General features: G+C 50.3%; 1 protein-coding gene and 1 pseudogene across 2 annotated transcripts; one reads left to right on the top strand and one right to left on the bottom strand.

The window, feature by feature from the left end:
• Positions 1-954: 954 nt before the first annotated feature.
• LOC143436608 (transmembrane protein 11, mitochondrial pseudogene) lies at positions 955-1,599 on the bottom strand (annotated as a pseudogene).
• Positions 1,600-9,782: 8,183 nt separating this feature from the next.
• Pld4 (phospholipase D family member 4) lies at positions 9,783-17,903 on the top strand. 2 transcript variants are annotated; one of them, XM_076920996.1, is made up of 11 exons: positions 9,783-9,876; positions 11,608-11,694; positions 12,097-12,263; positions 12,679-12,862; positions 13,170-13,290; positions 13,698-13,825; positions 15,073-15,273; positions 15,854-15,993; positions 16,108-16,273; positions 16,364-16,460; positions 17,331-17,903. In XM_076920996.1, exons 1-11 carry the CDS (start codon positions 9,850-9,852, stop codon positions 17,525-17,527), a joined length of 1,515 nt encoding a protein of 504 aa, XP_076777111.1. In that variant the 5' UTR covers positions 9,783-9,849; the 3' UTR covers positions 17,528-17,903. The 2 variants fall into 2 exon arrangements, with proteins under 2 accessions (XP_076777111.1, XP_076777110.1); XM_076920995.1 differs by lacking the exon at positions 9,783-9,876 and adding an exon at positions 11,309-11,487 and having other exon boundaries at positions 17,331-17,670.
• Positions 17,904-19,774: the final 1,871 nt, after the last annotated feature.

Genomic DNA, 19,774 nt, shown 5'->3' with positions numbered 1-19,774 from the left:
CAACATAAAAATAATTATATGTTCAGTAATGATTACAGTTTTATATATCCCCTTTAAGTGAGATCAGAATAGAACAGACCTAGAGAAGACTGAAAAGATTAAACGCTAGAACAGAGACAATAGAACAAAAATTAGAGGATTCTTTAAATCAGAATAAGGAGTCCTCAGATGACCCAGAACCTACAGTGGCAGTGGGAATGGCTTGTCCAGATGAGAAAAATCCACCAAGGCTTGAAAAATTAGCATGGCCACCCATAGAGATGCAATATACTGAGTTAAGACTCCAGAGTCTGTTTAGGGATGTCGCCTTAGAGTAGTGACACAGCTCTTAGAGCAGTGATACAGCTCATGTGTTTCATTTTGTAGATTTTGAACAATTAAAATACATATATGTGCTAATCTATCATACAATTGTTAAGTGTTCGGAATTCCAGGGGGCTTCTGCCTTGAGTTCTGAAAGGAATGGATTTCACATTCATTAGAGATGGTGGCTACCTTGAAGATGCCTTTGCGGGGGAGAGGGGTAGTGGGTGGTGGTGGATGGTGCTTCAATATATGTATCCATTAGAATACAGCAATATTCTAGACACTGTGGCATAAAATATGTCACTGGCACAGCTCACAATCTTACAGGATAAGCAGCTGAAGGGAGATCTAATCATGCTTTGTTTTATTTGAAATTCTCATAATTTTAATGGTGGGTAGCCTCTGGTGGGCTTCCGAATGGTTTAGTTAAACGTATACTTAAGACACACCACAGCAAGTTCATACCACAGAAAACAGCCTCGGCTCCCATCCATGTGGCATTGCCCAGCCAGACTTCCAGTGGGGCCTACTCCTGGGCTATGGAAATAGATAGCTTAGTGTAACGAGCTGAATAAACCCCTAGCACACTCATGATTTGTTATTTTTTTGCTTAAAAAAAAAAAAAAAAAAAAACCCAAGTATTAAAGCAAGCATTTGCCCATGTGCTGGTGCTTCACAGAGAAAACCCAGTGTTGCTCTAGGGATCTGAATCCTGTGGGCCCTGTGCTTCTGCTTCTCATCCCACTCTGCTGTAGTCACCCAGCGTACACCAGGGCAGCCAGGACTAGTGTGCTGTGCAGTCTTTTCCTGTGCAGGTCGTCTTCCAGAACCAGCACCACTGGTGTGAAGGAGGTGAGCGTGTACAGAGGCAGGTGGGACAGTTTATAGGCATCATACTCCAGCTGGTACTTGTGGCAAGGGTCACACTGCCAGGAGATCCTCTAGAGGGCACAGCAGTCCAGGCTCAGCACGCCAGTGGGCAGGGAGATGTAGTCGAAGTGATCCAGGGGCAGTGCCAATGGGGAAAGAGGCTGGCAGTACCCGCTAACACTGCCAGCTTGGACAGGCAATTGCCTACGATGATCCAGCGTGCCATCTTGTCTCCAATTCGGATGGGCTCTATCACAATGTACTTGTACTGGGCTTCCAGCGCCTGCTCCAGCTCATACACTAGTCCTGGGCATTCTCCTGCTGTAGATTTCATGCACCATGTAGCAGTCTAGCTGACAAGCTAACCCTCTCTTGGGAGCCGAGGCCGCTCAGACTCAGAAGCTGCCTTCTCCATGGTGCCATCTTGGAGACCCTAACTATACTATAAAAGAGATGGTTAATGAACAGAAAGGGGTAACAAAGACCCCCAGAGATAGATCACACAGCACTTTATCAGCTTTAGTTATTTTAAATGCTAATGAACAAAAAACAACAGCTGTGGAGTGACATTTGATTATTGAAAAAAAAAAAACTGCTGAACTAAACCAGACTGTGTATATTAGGGATGTCTGAACCTCAGAAGGGAGCAAAGGAAATGTGTTGCATTGGGGAAGAGGTTTTGTCTTTGTTTCAAAAGGAGAAGAAAAGCTATGGATTCTGTCCAAATTAATAAACATCAGATTTGACTGGAGAGCCTCCCCCTCCCCCCCAATGAAGATTCTGCTGACTTAAGAGAGGAAGAAAGAAACCAAGAAGACCAACAAAGCAAGCAGAGTATGTGCTGATCCCGCTACATGGGAACGACACGGAGACTGGCTGGAGCATGAACATGTCTCCAGCCAGGACTTCAACTAAGCATGGCCAATAAATCGTGTTGGCCGCAGAGTCCTCTGGACTTATCATACCATCCTTTCAAATGGCATGGATGAAAATTTGTATTATAGTTTGGTTATACAATCCAAACTAGCCTGAGCTGTGCACACTGCACATTCCATACATGTGTTAATGCAGAAATGTATATTACCTATGGAAGTGTATCTGTTTACAGACACCAATGAAGTTTAAATGGCCCTGACAAGATTCATCTTGAAGATGCTGCAGAGGATGCTGAGATGCTGAGATATTTATTCCACCATCCTGCCTGACCCTACCTCAGACTGCCTCAGTGCTGTTTACTCAAAAATCTGGGACATTTTCAAAATGGCTAGCTAGATTGTCCATCGTCACAGACTACTCCAGCCGGGACTTCATTTAAGCCCCTTCCTTTCACAACGCATAGAGACTGAACTGCAAATGGGCAGCCAGCTTTCTTAACAGTGGTCAATATCCCACATTTCATTGGCCCCCAAAAGAAAACAGTGCTCCACACAGCAGGAAGCCATTTTAGGAGAACGCCACACTGTTCCCAAAGAGCAGGGTGGATGGTTTTTTTGGTCATCTGGTGGGTGAATTGTTAATCGTCTTGGTCATGGAGGAAACGAGGGAGGTTTAGATTCAGGAATTTCTCTTTCTTGTTCTTTTCTCTAGCCTTCCTTTTCTCCTGTCTAATGCTAAAGCAATGGTGGATCAGATGGGATGAAAGGGGGGCAGGGCGGATGTAGGAATGATAAGGGTAGATTGTTGAATCTACTTCTAAATTGAAAGCATTAGCAAGCCAAATATTTTATATTTGGTATGGACCTATATTAACACAGATTTAAAATTATATCTTGTTACTACATACTGTATATATGTTTCAACTCTTGCTTAAGATATTGTACCTACTACAACTCATTTAAAAACGCAAGTCCTTTTGAAGGCTGCTATAAGCTGGGCAGTGGTGGCACACGCCTTTAATCCCAGCACTTGGGAGGCAGAGGCAGGCGGATTTCTGAGTTTGAGGCCAGCCTGGTCTACAGAGTGAGTTCCAGGACAGCCAGGGCTACACAGAGAAACCCTGTCTCGGAAAAACAAAAACAACAAAACAAAACAATAACAACAACAAAAATCTGCTATTGCAAATCGTTTGTGATAAGTAAGAAATGCAAGTTAACAGTCAATTGAACTTATTGGTCGTGTTAGATACTAGTTTAACTAATTATAGAAATAAGCTCTATTTAGCTTCCTATAGATGTTTTCAAAGTTAAGCAGATAGTAGAGACAAGCAATTCAGATATCCCATAGGTAGATGGTCTTCAAAAACCTCAGAGATCTACAGAATACAGCATTTTAAAATGTTTTATTTTAAAAAAGCTTTTCATGACTGTGAGACGTGTCAGCTCCTGGCAGTACCCCCATTCTACTTCAAAGATGATGATGGGCATTGAGAAACCCCTATAGGGAGTTTGCTTTAAATGTGGCAAGCTGCCCCTGGGCAAAAGCCTGCCCTTGCCTCAATGGCAGACAGCATGCTGTTCAAACTGTGAACACACAGGGCACAGAAGAAGCCGGCTACCAAGCTTTGCCAGGTAGGCAAGTCCTTCAGTATTCCTGCTTCACAGAAAAAGTTGTCAGATATTCTGGGCCAGACGGCTGAAGACGATCTGCATCGGCACAGAAGAACCTCGGGGCACTGGCCAGGCGGCCAGCGGGCTCTCTCATGTCTACAGTTTTGCAAGCTGCTTGCTCTGCACTTCCTGTTTGCTCAGGTAATATTTATCCTTCTCGGGTCTCTGATGGGGTCGAAGACTAGATAGTTATAGTCTCACGATTAAGCTTAAATTGCTGAGGATTTAAGAAAACGATTTAAGGTCTAAGAAGATGTTTTAAGGTTGGTAATGCAAGTCATGGTAGAACGTGATTTAGGTACAGAACTTTGGACTCATCGAGATTGGTTAGATAATAAAGCACTTTATCCAACATTGCCAAATGCATGTAGTTTTCATAATTGCCTTATATATAGTTTATTGATGTTAGAGAAAGAGACTTTTATTGGACTAAGTGAAGAGATGTAGTTATAATCTCTTGTGTACTGTGTGGAAGCATTACCTGTCAATAGAAGCCTGTAGCCTATAGGAAAGGGTGGAATAGAGGGTGGGATATCCAGCGGGCGCAGGGGGTGGAGAGGGAACTCTGGGAAAGAGTCGGGCGCAGGAAAATGCCCCACCCAGACTCAGAGGAAACTGGACATGTGAAACGGAGGATAAGTAACCAGCCATGTGGCAGACATAGAATAGTATAAACAGGTTAGTATCAGAAGCTAGTTGGGGAAGAAGCCTAACTTGGCCTAGGCATTTATTCATAAATAAAATATAGCCTCTGAGTCATTATTCAGGAGCCATGGTGCCCAGGAATTCTGGGAATTTTTCAGAGGGTATAAAAGTGCTAGAGCCCCAATAAGCATTGTTGGTGACTGGTGGTCACTGGGGGAGCGGGGGTTACAGTTTGTTAGTAGTCATTCTCAAAGAAGAAACAAGAAGAAAGAAATTAGATTCACCTCTCTCTCTCTCTCTCTCTCTCTCTCTCTCTCTCTCTCTTCTATTCTATTCTATTCTATTCTATTCTATTCTATTCTATTCTATTCTATTCTATTCTATTCTATTCTATTCTTCTTTCTCTCCTATCTAATGATAGAGGGTGAAACCAGGGAATAAACGGTAGGAAAAAGACCCCACAGAGTTCCATGCAGACCAGCTACAATGGGTACTTGAGTTGAAGAGATGGCTCAGCAGCTCAGAACATTCACTGCTGTTCCAGAGAAGTGGAGCTCGGTTCCCGGTACCTACGTAGAGGCTCACAGTTGTCTGTTAACTCCAGTTCCAAGGGAATCTGATGGCTTCTTCTGGCCTCTAAGATCACTGACATGTGGTGTACACACAGGCAAAACACTTGTACAAAAGATTATAGGAGACTCTTGGGGATAGAGTAAATACATTCTGTACTGTGAGGTGGCCATGAGCCTTTAGGGGCAAGGAACGGGTCTAGTGATTTACATATGAAGTGTCCCTGTGATGGTTCGTATATGCTTGGCCCAGGGAGTGGCACTACTAGAAGGTGTGACCCTGTTAGAGTAGGTGTGTCACTGTGGGTGTGGGCTATAAGACCCTCATCCTAGCTGGTTGGAAGTAAGTCTTCCGTTAACAGCCTTCAGATGAAGATGTAGAACTCTCAGCTCCTCCTGCACCATGCCTGCCTGGATGACTCCATGCTCCCACCTTGATGATAATGGACTGAATCTCTAGACCTGTAAGCCAGCCCCAATTAAATGTTGTCCTTATAAGAGTTGCTTTGGTCATGGTGTCTGTTCACAGTAGTAAAACCCTAAGACAGACCCCCAAAGGCTCCTAAGTTGAAGGCTTAGCCTAGTGGGGGATGAATCACAGGAATGTTAACTTCATCAGTGACCGAATCCACTGGTAAGTGTATACTGAGCAGGCTACTAGAAGGTATAACTTGTTTGGAGGAGGAGGAGGTCACTGGTTGCATTTGACGGATGTGTGTTACCAGCCCCCTCCTGGCTGCATGAGGTGAGCGGTATTCCTGTTGTTCCACCTCTGCCATGGTGTCTGTCTCACCACAGACTCAGAGATACAGCCAGTGACTGTGGATTGGAACCTTGGAAACCAGGAACTAAACCAACAACAGAATTTCTCCTCTCCTAAACTACTTTCTCAAATATTTGGTCACAGTGACAAAAGATGTCTAACATGGGGTTTGGGGAAATAGCTTGTTTCCTAAAATGCTTGCCGCACAAGCATGGGGACCTGAAATCAACACAGAGCCTGCATAAAAAGCCAGTTCAGTGGCGTGTACTTGTAATCCCAGGGCTGGGTGACATAGACAGGATCCTTGGGCCTCACTAGTTAGCTAGCCTAGAGTAATGAAAGAGGCCCAGGCCTTCCAGAGACCCTGTTTCAAAAAGACACAGTAGACCTGCGTGTCTGAGGCATCACACCAGAATCTGCATGGGTGCCTGTATGTACAGAGTGTCTAACATAAGAGTAGACATCACCTCAGAAAGAGAGAGAAGGTGGTGATGGTGGAGGTCAGGCTCAGACGGTCAGTGCTGTTCTGTGTCCTAAGTGCATGCTTTATCACTATTACCACATAGACACCAGAGTGAACTATTTTGTGTGATACAACCATGTGTTTCTGACATCAGAGTTTAAGACTTTGATCTGTTCTAATGTTGATAAAGGAAAAAGTCATAATAAAATATTTTTTTACAACCCCCAACACCAAAACAAACATCCCAAACCTTTTTTATAAAAAAATGAAAACTGTTCATTTTAAAACAAAAATACTATATAATGCCCAAACCACTGGACATATAAGATAAAGAAAGTGTTAAAAAATTTCATTGATTTCAACAACAAAAAAGAAACAAAGGCATTAAGGAGGCTGGGGGTGTGACTCGGAGTCTGAGGGTGTGGCTGAGGAGAGTGGGTGTGGCTAAGGAGGCTAGGGGTGTGGCTAAGGAGGCTAGGGGTGTGACTAAGGAGGCTGGGGTGTGGCTAAGGAGGCTAAGGATGTGGCCCGGAGTCTGGGGTGTGTGGCTAGGAGTCTGGGGGTGTGGCTGAGGAGAGTGGGGTGTGGCTAAGGAGGCTAGGGGTGTGGCTAAGGAGGCTGGGGTGTGGCTAAGGAGGCTGGGGTGTGGCTAAGGAGGCTAGGGGTGTGGCTAAGGAGGCTGGGGTGTGGCTAAGGAGGCTAGGGATGTGGCTAAGCAGGCTAGGGGTGTGGCTAAGGAGGCTGGGGTGTGGCTAAGGAGGCTAGGGTTGTGGCTTGGAGTCTGGGAGTGTGGCTAAGGAGGCTAGGGGTGTGGCTAAAAAGGCTGGCTCTGTAGACTTCTTGCCTAGCGTTTGCAGAACAGCTGTGATGGTGCATATTATTGTCGCACTCTGGAGGTGGAGGCAGGAGGATCAGAAGTTCAAGGTGATTTTCAGCTACATAGGCAGTTTTGCAGTCAACCTGGGCTATGTGAGACGCTGCCATCAACAAAACAACAAAGACCCCCACCTTCTGTTTCTTATTTTAAGCAACAAGGAAAAGCGTAGGAAATAAAGCTCAACACAGGTGTTAGAGGCCAGTGAACAAAGACATGTCCGTTGAGAAGAGAATGCACGAAACAATGGTCCTGAGATAACCAGGGAGCAGGAAGCTTCCTCTCACCCAGTGATTTCACAGCCTCCATCAGGGGCCAACACATGGCTCACATGTCTGTGTGACACTGGTGTAAATCAACCTATAGCATTGTCCATCCTGTGAAAGTGCGTGTGTGCACATGAGTGCATGCATGTGCACATGCATGCGTGTGCTTGTAATCCAGAGGAGTCTTTATTATCTAAAAGTAACCACTTTGTTCCACAAACCCCAAGAACCGTTCAGCATCCTGACTGTTGTTTAGATCCTGAAGTCTGCTGAGTGCCTCAGGGTGTAGGGAGGAGTGAGGCCAAGTGGATCTCACTTTGGTTCTCACGGACATGTTTGTCTCCTTCAGGCTCCCGTGATCAAAGCCAGTCTGGTTATCTGAGGCATAGTAATATGGACACCCCTAGCTACAGTCCTACAATGGAGACTCAAATGACAAATCCATCCCAAGGTGATGCTGTACACCATGTCCAGTCCCGGCCTCTGCTGCAGCAGGGGAGTGGAGTTGTGGCAGATGGTCTTGGGTTTCCTTGAAGCTGCAGGGCTTGCCCTCCTACACCTGAAAAGTATTTGTTGAGAGCATCAGGGATGTTCAAGTTCCCTGCCCTGCTCTCAGGCAGGAGGAAGACCCTGTTCCACTGACCAGTAAAAGAGGATGCTGTCCCCTCCTGCCACCTATTCAAAGTCCCCAAAGACCCTTCCCTCAAGGTATGTATGTACCTGGAGCACAGTGATATTCAGGCATACAGTGACTTGACTTGAAAAAGCTACCTTCTGTGTTCTAGAAAGGACAGCCAACCCTATGATAAGGCCCAAGACATTAGTAGGCCCTGAGACCTTAGCATAACTGACTCCATGATGGAAGTTCCACTCAGGCTGTAAAACTCAGTATGTAGACAGTACCACCAAAATTAAAACAAAGACCTACTCTATCAAAATGCATAGTTCTGGGAAAATCTACAAATGTACTAACCTTGATTTTTGGCTTCTGTAGTTCTATTTCTAGCTAACTCTTCTTGTTAACTAAAGTATATCAACCTAGGACATGATTTTTGTGCTTGAAAGCTCACCCCGAGAAAGGCTTGGGGCTACACTGAGATTCTGAACACGCAGTGTAGTTGCTGGCTGGCTAATAAAGACTTTCTATTGGCTCAGACCCATTTGTGAGTTGTCTTCTCTGGTGGATAACCCACAGAAACCCCAGAGCCAAGTTAGGGCATTATCCCACAGGAAGTGAAGGATGGACTCTTCTGCTCACTTTCTGGCCTACCATTCTGGACACGGGTCACTGAAGTCAGGCCCTGCCCCTCAGGAATGCTTCCTACCCTGTGAGGTTGGTTGGCATCCTTCCCCTGAGGACACTCTGAAGTCCGATCCCTAAACTGAGGCCTACTGCCTACCAAGGAGGAGAGAGGTCAACCTGGACCTCAAAGTTGGGACTGTTCCCAAGACCCTGATCTAAAGGCAGCAAGGTTTGGTCTTCAGAAGGTCCTTTTTGGAATATGAGGGGAGACACCCTGCAAGGAGCCACTAGCCAGCCTACTATTGTGGACAGGTCAGGGGACAGCCTCACCTGAATTCCTCAGCAGGGTGAGTCATGGCTACCTTATACCAGCTTCCCTTGCAGCTAGGTATGACCCTGTGACCAAGCATAGATGGAGTTGTAGGTCATAGGTAGATGGAAGTTCCTTTTTCAATCTCCAGAACTCTTCTGGGGATGCCTCATTCTGTGCTAGGGATGTGGAGGCGATGGCTGAGTTTTGGAAGCCCTTTTAGGGCTGTGAGGTTTGTATTCCAGGGCTTGAAGGCAGGGACTTCCCATGACTGTGTCACTGATAACTTCTCCAGAAACTGGTTGTAGGTTATGGGTGGTGGGTCAGTCAGTTCTTCTCCACTATGACGCAGACCTGAAATAAACCATTTAAAGAATGAAGGACTTATTTTGGCTCCCAGCTTCAGAGGTTTCAACCCATGGTCAGCCGTTGCCGTTGCCGGGGACCTTGAGTGACAGCAGGCATAGTGGCAGCAGTAAGGCAGAGGGAAGCAGCTTGCCCTGTGACAGACAGGAAGCAGAGAGAGATGAAAAAACCCAGGCATAAGGTGTGGCCAGCAAAGTCCTGCCCCAGAAACCTACATCCTCCAAGTAGGCTCCATCTTCCACAGCCCCCACCTCCTCCCATCATGACAGTCATTGTCCAATTTGTCAATTAGCTCATGGTGCAATTTCAATAACCCCACCAGCCTTGTATACACGAGCCCCTGGAGGACAGTTAAGCCACCGTTTGAGCCTCCCCTGCTTGAGTCTCTGCTGCTTGCAGTCAAACTTAGCTCCCACATTTGGTTTCTGAGTGAGGGACCCTCTCTAGGAGCGGGCAGGGTAGATTTTTCTCCAGAGGTGAAAGTTCTCAGCTCCACCCTCTAGAGGCCCACTCAGTCCTGAGGTGGGGGTGGGGTGCTTAGAACAAAGAGGAAGTGAATGGAAGGGGAAGCAGCCAGAAGAGGCAGTGCCTGCCTAGGCAAAGCCTGCAGACAGTGGCTGGAGCCAAGATGGATAAGAAGAAAGGGCACCCAGAGGTAAGTGTTAGCCAGGCTAGAGCCAGACAGAGGGCCTCAGGAGGGCTGTCTGTTTATCCCCCTCAGCCCCATCCTCCCAGCACCCTAGATCCTGCAAACCACCCAGATTAGCTGGCAGATGACCACTCCTTACTTGCCCTGTGGATGCAGGATCATTGGATATCAAAGTCTCCAGCCACTGGGCAGCCATGTCCCGTCCCATACCTGAGGCCCACAACTTCGCCCATGGGGCAGGAACCCCAGATCCTTGAGTCTTAGGAGGCTCAAAAGCCCATCCCTCAGCTCACCCCACTCCTGAGATGCCAGTACCAGGGAGTGTGTCTCTCTAGACAGACAGTTCCCACCCCAAGGATTCGAAAGACCCACAGGGACCAAGGATGGGACAGGTCTGCAGCTGCTTAGAGCCGCCCTCCAATGGTTCTCCTCCCCTGACCTCAGAGTAGTTCCCAGTGGTCACAAGGAGGTCAGAAGTCTGTGGCCCTTGGAAATCCTAGATTACAGCTACTGCATTCTTGCCTTTCTGTCAATTCAACTATTTTAGGGGATGGAAACACTTCTCTCAGAGCAGCTGGGAGAAGTAGGCCAGCAGCTCTTTGAGGGACAGCCCAGACTGGTAACCCTGACCCAGAACCTCATGTCTGTGCACCACTGGACATGATAAAGATTGGTCAGAGCCAGGAGCTAGGCTCCCGAAGCTGCCCTGGTCACCTGAGCAGCCTGCTGTGGCTCAGGGTGGGAGATATATCCAGGAGCATGAGTGCTCTGGGTGGAAGTGACCTCCTCACTCCTTTCTTCAAGGGACTCTGGTAAGAGGTTGCTGGGCCTCTGCGGGTGACTCTGTCTCCACAGCCCCCACCCCCCTTTTCATAGTCTCACTGTGGTTTCTAGGCCCTACTTCCCTGTAACACTGGCCGCTAAGGGCAGACACAGCTCCAGGCCCGGCTCCTGTAATCCACTCCCTGTGCTGAGGCTAGCCACATGTCTGCAGGCAGCTGTCGAAGACAACTCCTAGAGGACAGTGGGATTGGTCCCACTGCTCTTGGAGTGATAGCCTGACCCACAGAGCTGAAGAAGCCCCCAGGATTCCACAACCAGCCACCTAGAATCATACGGTGCCTCAGGCTCCAAACAGCATCCATGCTGGGATGGAGGGAGGGGTCAGCTTCTTTCGAGTGTCTGTGCCAGGGGCTGGGTGACCCATTTGGGGTGCACAGGGCCTTAGCCTGGCTCTTTGTAGAGTGACCCCTCTGAGGGAACACGGTGAGTTCTCCATCCCAACCAGCTGCATCCTCCCTTGCGGTCCCCAGCCTTGGCACCAGTGCAGGGTTCCAGATGTAGCTCTCCTTAGCCCTTTGGCCGCGTCCCACTTTGCAGCCAACTGCCTACCCTGGGGCCAAACTCGGGGGGTGGGGGGGGACAGCTGGGGAAGGGGAGCAGCTGCTCATAGCTAATAAGGAAGGATGGATGAGGCGGCCCAAGCAGAAACTGCACTTTCAGGCCTGGTTTCACTTGTGGTTGGAACAAGGAACCGAGACTCACATACTCAAGACACTCGCATCAGGGGATACCGAGGGAGCCAGAGGGTACAAGCAGCACACAGCCCTAGGAAAGGTGTGGGCTTAGCCTGCATGGGTTCAACGGGAGGCCATGTCTGAAACTGGAGAGTGACTCTGCCTAAGGAGGTGACGCCATGGAGCTGGGGTAGCTGGTGACACAGACTGTTCTGTACAGATGCTGATACCTCTCCAGACATCAGTGGAGGTCCCTGACTGGCCTCGCTCCACATCACCCCATGATCCACACAACGGATTTAGCATGGTAAAACGGAAGATCCTAAGGAAGGGCTGGCTGGGGACTCAGCTCTCTGAAAACAAGTTGGAGCCCAATTTCTAATCAGAACCACATTCAAACTTTCTTAATTTCCCAAAGATTAGGTCCTGGGAAGTTAATTTTGATTAGAGAGTATAAAACTAGCCCTGCAGTGTGGAGTGTGTGTGTGTGTGTGTGTGTGTGTGTGTGTGTGTGTCAGAGAAAGGCTACCTAGATTGTTGCATGGAGAGAACTATTTACCACCTACACCACCCAGGCCTTGCTCAGTGTATCCCTCATCCCTTCCAGCTTACCCCTAATCCATCCCTAAGAGCCTGGATAGTATCTGTTATAGTATAGGGAGGGCTGTTTTGGCTGCTAGGAAGGCTGTTGGAATGTCTCCTCCTGCAGGCACTGGGGATGCTGGCTCTACTGGGACTCAGCTCTGTGACTCTCATCTTGTTCCTGTGGCAAGGGCCTACTTCTTTCACCAGTCATCAGACGCTCCCTGAGGAAGTGCCCTCCTGGTCCTGGGAGACCCTGAAAGGAGCCACTGGACAGCAGAGTAACTCCTGTCAGTGAGTGAACACCAGGGATTCTCATGGGGTTGTGGAGTATGTGTCTGGGCGGGGTGCTGCCTCACTGGGTCACTGAACTAGGTGGGTGTCATAGCTCACAGTAAAGCTATGATTGTCCCAGGGATAGAGCCTGGATTCCTCCCAAGAGAACTCCTTGTGGCCCCTCTAGGCTGAGCGTGCCCCATTCCCCAGGTCCCTCATGGTATAGTCTCCTGAATATCACCATACTTCAGCTTTGGTGGGGCTCAGGCTAAATCTTCCTACTTCACTGTTCTCTTTCTGTCCCTTTGGCCTGGGTTCAGGCCCTGGAGCCACCCTTGGGTCCCTCCCTCTGACTGGGTGGCAGGAATAGAGCAAATGGCTGGCCGGTGGCTCCTACAGATACAGCTTGGTCCGCTTCGGGTTCTGTCCCTAGGCTCATCCTTGTGGAAAGTGTCCCCGAGGACTTGCCATTTGCAGCTGGCAGCCCCACTGCCCAGCCCCTGGCCCAGGCTTGGATGCAGCTTCTTGACACTGCTCAGGAGAGTGTCCACATCGCCTCATACTACTGGTCCCTCACTGGACTGGACATTGGAGTCAATGACTCGTCTTCTCGGCAGGTTGGTCCTTGTTTTTGCTTTCTGACTATGGAGCACTGGTCTCTTTCCGGATGCCAAGGACTCAGCAAGTCGGGTCGCTATCTGTTCAGAGCTCAGCCAGGCCCAGGGCTCAGCTCCAGGCTGGGGCTGGGTTGGAGCAAACCCAGGCTCCTTGGGTGGCTCTTGGGACAGGGACAAAGGGACTGGGGGTAGTGTCTGCATGGTGTCATTTGTTTGACTTCTAGTCATGAGCAAAGACTTGGCCTACTCTGGGCTGTGGGCAAAGGGCCAGCCTGCAGCAGTTTCTCATGGTAGCCTGGCTTTGCAGGGAGAGGCCCTTCTACAGAAGTTTCAAGAGCTCCTTCTCAGGAACATCTCCGTGGTGGTGGCCACCCACAGCCCAACATTAGCCAAGACATCCACTGACCTCCAGGTCTTGGCTGCCCACGGTGGGTGTCTGCATGCTGGGCTCTGCTGTGCTGCGGTCTGGCACCAGGGGATAAAGCGAAAGACTAGCAGGATTGCTGGGCTGGATGGAAAAGTTTCTCCAGGACCCTGGAGGACTTGAGCTCAGGGCTGAGTAGGAAGACATTAGAGAACGCCTTGGGTTGGGAGGGGGAGGCAATAGGCACAAGCATCATCAAGGTTATGGTCTGGTCTGTCTAGAGGGGCCTCGGGGAAGCCTGTACCTTGGTTTCCTCACCTGCAACAGCCTTGATCAGTGGGGTCATTCTGAGGGTAAAATAAAAATGCAAACAGATCTATTAGATGGTCCTGAAGCCAGCACTATAGAGCCCACCCTCCATCTGTCTGCCCATCCATCCATCTATCTATCCATCTGTTTGTCTACCCACAGGTGCCCAGATACGACACGTTCCCATGAAAAAGCTTACTGGGGGTGTCCTACACTCCAAATTCTGGGTTGTGGATGGGCAGCACGTCTACATGGGTAGTGCCAACATGGACTGGCGGTCCCTGGCTCAGGTGGGTCCCAAGGTCCAGGGATGGGATGAGGCCCAGGTGCAGCTTCTCCCCCTCGCCATCTCCAAGCGCCACTGTTTCTGAAGAGAGCACTGGTATTGTGAGAAGTTAGCAAGCCGAACCTCGGGTCACATGCCAGTTTTGTCATCCCAGCATAGCAGGGATCAATCAGAGTTGGTCCCACCAGTCCTACAGTTCTACATGGCCCTGCACTCAGGCCCTGGGACAGCATATGAGAACTTGAGTAGATGCACAGGCCATGGCTCACAGAAACACCACAGCTCACAGGGTTGGAGAGAGCTCAATCGGTGACGTGTTTGCCTTGCAAGCACAAGAACCTGAGTTTTATCCTTAGAATCCACGTAGAAAGCTGGGTGTGGTAGTACACACGTGTAGTCCCAGTGTTGGGGGAAATACAGAGAGGAGGACCCCTGGGGCTTCCTGCCCAGACAGCCTATCCTAATCAGCAAGTCCCAGGTCCCAGTGAGAGCTCAAAAAACCAAGATGGAGCTGAAGAGATGGCTCACCAGTTAAGAGTAGTGTCTGATCTTCCAGAAGACTGAGCTTGGAGTCCCTGCAGCTGCATGGCAACACACAACAAACTATAACTCTAGTTCCAGGGGATCCAGTGCCCTCTTCTAGACACCAGGCATACAAGGACAAACATGTAGGCAAAACATAGTCACACACATAAACTAAAACAATAGTAATAATAAAAACCAAGATGGATACCTCCTGAGGCGTGACACCTGCAGGAGTCTTCTGGCGTCTACACGTGCACATGTACCTGTGCACACGTGAACACACTTGCTGGAATATGCACACGTATGCACACAGAGGAACGATAGATTTCACAGCCTGAGACTTTTTTGAAGTGAGTTGTGGGTCAAGAGAATAATATATGATTAGCATAGCACACCCCTAGCTGTTCTCTCTCTCTCTCTCTCTCTCTCTCTCTCTCTCTCTCTCTCTGTCTGTCTCACAAACACACACACACACACACACACACACACACACACACAAGCACCTGTTAGTGCAAACAGTACATATAAATAGAGCATCAGGAGTTACCACTCGGCAGAATTTAACAATGGTTTTATTTCCTTTGTGTCTTCACGCATTTTCTACCCTGGAGCTAATGGCGCCTAGTGGCTGCCTTCTGAACAGGCCTGCCTTCTGTCCCTGGTGGTTTCCACATAGCCCCAGGAGATCTTTGCTCTCTCTGTGTCTACTGACCCTGATCCCTACAGGTGAAAGAGCTTGGTGCCCTCATCTACAACTGCAGCCACCTGGCTCAAGACCTTGAGAAGACATTCCAGACCTACTGGGTGCTGGGGACCCCCCAAGCTGTCCTCCCTAAAACCTGGCCTCGGAACCTCTCATCCCACATCAACCGCTTCCATCCCTTGCGGGGTCTCTTTGATGGGGTTCCCACCACAGCCTACTTCTCGGTAAGATGGCTAGCCCATAGGAGCTCTGGGCCTGCAGCAGGAGGCAGGCTCCACGCTAGAGCAGACCCTGGGCCGGCACCAGCAGTGAGAGAGAGAGAGATATGCTGGAAGGTAGCAGACCTGAGGCCCAGACTGTTGAGGGGGCTTAGGGTCGAGAGGCTGTGGCTGAGCTCAGGGAAGGGCAGGGAGACCCAGATCATTGATTATTCTTTACTCTGAGGTAAGACAGGCAATCTCAGCAGCTCCGTTTCCACCAAGGGAAATCCCTTGGTTGGCCCAGAGACTGGTCTGCGGCGGAGACTGCAGCAGATGGAGCAAAGCCCACTAGATATGCAGAGTTCATTTGGAGAGAGTGGATCCACTTCCCAAGCCAGACAGCCTGTAAACAGGCCATTCTCCTGGAGTCCAGGATGCCTGGCTGCTTCACTGCCTCCTTCCCAGGCCTCAGGACCTCTGGCCATTGGAGAATGGTCTTGGTCACAATATGGGGTTTTTTAGGTAGGGAGCAATGGAGTCATGAGCTTAGGAAAAGCCTAATTCAAGGGTGGTAGTGTTCTGAGAGAGGCTTCTCCCACTGCAGGCCTCCCCACCTTCCCTCTGCCCCCATGGCCGAACCCGGGATCTGGACGCAGTGCTGGGAGTGATGGAGGGTGCTCGCCAGTTCATCTACGTCTCGGTGATGGAGTACTTCCCTACCACACGCTTCACTCACCCTGCCAGGTGGGTCTGGGTGAGGTCCACCCTCCTGATTGGCAAGTCCTGGACACAGTGTCCCTGCAGCTGAGAGCCCTACTCATCTTGGTTTCAGGCAGAACACTGATCCTGTCTTCCTAGGTACTGGCCCGTGCTGGACAACGCGCTACGGGCGGCGGCCTTCAATAAGGGTGTGCATGTGCGCTTACTGGTCAGCTGCTGGTTCAACACAGACCCCACCATGTTTGCTTATCTGAGGTCCCTGCAGGCCTTCAGTAACCCCTCGGCTGGCATCTCCGTGGATGTGGTAAGAAACCGACCTTATGGGATGGAGGGGAGAGGGAAGGAAGTTCCTTCTCCCACCCTGCCCACCCTAACTCATTCCTAATCCCTGAAGAAAGTCTTCATTGTACCTGTGGGAAATCACTCCAACATCCCGTTCAGCCGTGTGAACCACAGCAAGTTCATGGTCACAGACAAGACGGCCTACATAGGTGAGTGCCTGGAGCAAGATGCACAGAAGGACAGAGAGCTGGACAAGAGTGTAGCAGGAGGTATTAGAAAAGAGGCGTCCGACGGGCTCCCAGCTCAGTCGCCGTGTTCCCGTGTTCCCACACTAGAATCTGGCATGGGCTGGCCGCCTCAGTGGCGCAGGCCCGGGGGTGGAGGGGTGGGGCGGCCATGAGACGTCAGCGTGGCTGCTGCCTCCACTCCACTCGCCAGCTCCGAGGCCTCCGTGGCTCTAGGCATGGCCCCTGGGCCAACGCCGCCAACCCCACGGTGCTCAGCTTAACCCCAGACAGTAACCGCCATCCTCATGGTAGATATCACAATAATACCCAGCACCCGGTAAAAATGCTTAAAGTTAACCAATGGAACCAAACTCTTAATGCTTAAAGTTAACCAATGGATTTATATATCAGCAAATACTCAAATCGCAAGATGCCCACAAAATTTAGAAGGTTATCCCAATATTCCTAACCTGCCACGCAGGTCCACATCTGCAGCCATCTGCCACCCTCTGCCACCCTTAGCTCCGCCTCCCTTTTTCCTGTCCAATCATAGGCCTCCCACTGCAAATAGATTGGACAGGGAAGTTTTTGCTCCAGAAGAGATAGGCTCAAATGTTTTGGCAGCCAGACACTTAGCCCAGCTTGCCAGGTAGAATCCTGAGCACTGGAGCCCAAAATGCTGGTAAGGAACCAATTGCACCTTCGTGTGGGGCTTCTGTGCCTGGGCTGTGATGGGAGCACAGTGGTCAGTGTTCTGGGCTGTCCTTCAACCTGTAGCATGGGCCACAGCGTGGGCGGGACTGCAGGGGACACAGACCCAGAGATCAATGTCTTCCCCTCCCCCTCCTCCAGGCACCTCTAACTGGTCAGAAGACTACTTCAGCGGCACTGCTGGTGTGGGCCTGATTGTCAGCCAGAAGACCCCTAGTGCCCAGCCAGGCGGGACCACCGTGCAGGAGCAGCTGAGGAAAGTCTTTGAACGCGACTGGAGTTCCCACTATGCTATGGGCCTGGACAGACAAGTCCCGAGCCAGGACTGCGTCTGGTAGGGCTGAGGGTTGATCCCTTTGACTCTGCCTTACAGCTCTAGGTGGACACTGATACCCACCAGGCTTCCATCTACCCAAGCTCAGAAGCTGAGAAAGCAAAAGACCATCATCCCTTGGGGCCTGAGACTGTCATCTGGCAAACAGCTTCCGTCAGAACTCCAAATGAAGCTTCCGGCTTTGACATGAAGATGACGTTAAAGCAGAGGAAGGCACACAGCGACATGGAAAGAACGCAATCCCCCATAAGTGACCCAGAACCCGGTTTGTTCCTCCCTGGCCTACCTATGATGAATGGCTAGGGCCGCTTCCAGATGTGACGTTGGTGCTGCCCAGCCACAACCCCTAATAAAACCCTGCCACCGGCTTGCAGACTCGATCCAGGTCAAAAGTGGGCATTTCTGTGTTCTCTCTCCCTCCCTCCCTCTTGTCTGTGGTGGGTGTACATATTTATATGACATGCAGATGCACGTGCTATGCACACACAGTGGCCAACGGTTGGCACCGGGTATCTTCCTTCACCTTAGATTTTCACACAGGGTCTCCCTCTGGACCCAGGGCTTGCTGGATTGGGTAGACTAGCTGTCCGTCAGGCAACAGGGGTCCTGTTTCTGCCTCCCCAGGATAAAATGACAAGGCACTTGGCTTTTTCCCTGGGAGCAAGAGACCTGAGCTCAGGTCTCCACTTTTCCATAACAGAACCTTTACCTAACAAGCCGTATTTTCGGTCCCTATGGGTCACTTTCTCACTATGTGTGGACCCTGATTTTTCTGCCAGTCTCCAAGGAAGTGCATGACTGATCCTGCAGGTCTCTCCTGCCCAGGCAAGAATTCCAGCATCAGGAAGGTTCAGCCCCTATGGTCTCCCACTTCCTTTAGGGAACCCCCAGGATACCCCTCCTTAAAGCAGCACAGTGACTCACAAGCAAGGTGTCCCACTGAGGGTGTTCAGGACATGCGGGAACCTCTTTAGCCCCAGGGACTTCATGGATACCATCTCTCCAGCTAAGCCCCATGTTCATAAATGGAAGTTTTCTTTCAGAACTGGGGCTGGGTAGGACTGGGAAGGAACAGCAACCGAGGAGCCCGGCCAGCCTCGTCAGGAGCTGGAATGGTGGCTCACTGTTGCGTGGGGACGGGGTTGTAGGAGAAGGATGGGGTGGGGCTAATTGGGATGAGGCCAGGGCTGCATGGCTATTATGGGAGTGGGATCAGGACCCTGCCCAGAAACAGTGGATGGTGTCCTGAAGACCAGTATTGGAGCTTTTGACATCAACCCAGAAGGACTGGATGCAGCCTGGTAAGAGTTCTCATCCCGTGTGCTGAGGCAAGGCACCGGGCCATGTTTGGGATGGAGTTCTGACCTTTGTGCATCTTGGGGTTCTCCTGGGCCATCTAATGCCACTGCCCTCGGGACCACACCATCGAGTCCCGACCTTTGATGCTGGGCTGATTCTGAGTTGGAAGCCAGGCTCCGCACCCAATCTCTTTTTTCTGACCAAGACTCGGGCCTACCTGCCCCACTGCTGTCCCAAGGGTCATAGAGGGCTGGAGCTCAGGGATGGTTTGGGGTGTGGAGAAAACTGGGTACTAGATAAATGTCCAGGGTCCTTCTCTCCTATAGTCCTACAGTCCCCACCCTTTCTCTGCCCTCTCCTTCCTTCTGTGCTGAGGGAGAGCTAACATGATCACACCAGGCAGGGGCCAAACTTGCCGCTTCATCTGTGCCCTGAACTCACCCACCTAAAGGACACCTCAGGTATCAGCATCCTCCATCTGTGCAGAAGGTGCCCTAAACCCAGCCTGCCTTCCTGCTGATTGTGTGAGGATCTGGAAGTGTGGTTACATGTGGCTCACACGGCCCTTCAGGACCCAAAAGGCACCAGGGTTGACAAGGCCAAGCTCTGCCACGGCTGTGACTGCTCCCTGTGGCATCCCACCGTGCCCACCGTGCTCCAGGCCCTCCTGCTGGTTTGAGAGTTGCAGGCAGCATCTTACTCAGGAGCAGACTGTGTCCCCTACCCTAGCTCTGCCCTCCAAGAGGGCATATGTGGGTCCTGTATGACTCTCAGACACACTCCAGGGGAGATACCAGTTCAGGCTGCCAGATTGGCTCAGCCAGGATGGGTCTGTTTCACCCACTGGTGTCAGTGCCAGACTTCTTGGTGTATTCTAAAAGAGATCTATCTTGACAGGCTTCGGAGATGGTAGGGGTCTTGTACTATGACATGGCCCTCCTTGAGGTGGCAA

This window comes from Arvicanthis niloticus, chromosome 23 (assembly GCF_011762505.2).
Source record: "Arvicanthis niloticus isolate mArvNil1 chromosome 23, mArvNil1.pat.X, whole genome shotgun sequence".
Lineage (NCBI taxonomy): Eukaryota > Metazoa > Chordata > Mammalia > Rodentia > Muridae > Arvicanthis > Arvicanthis niloticus.
Note: the sequence above shows the minus strand (reverse complement) of the source record. Positions and strands in the feature narration are given on the sequence as shown.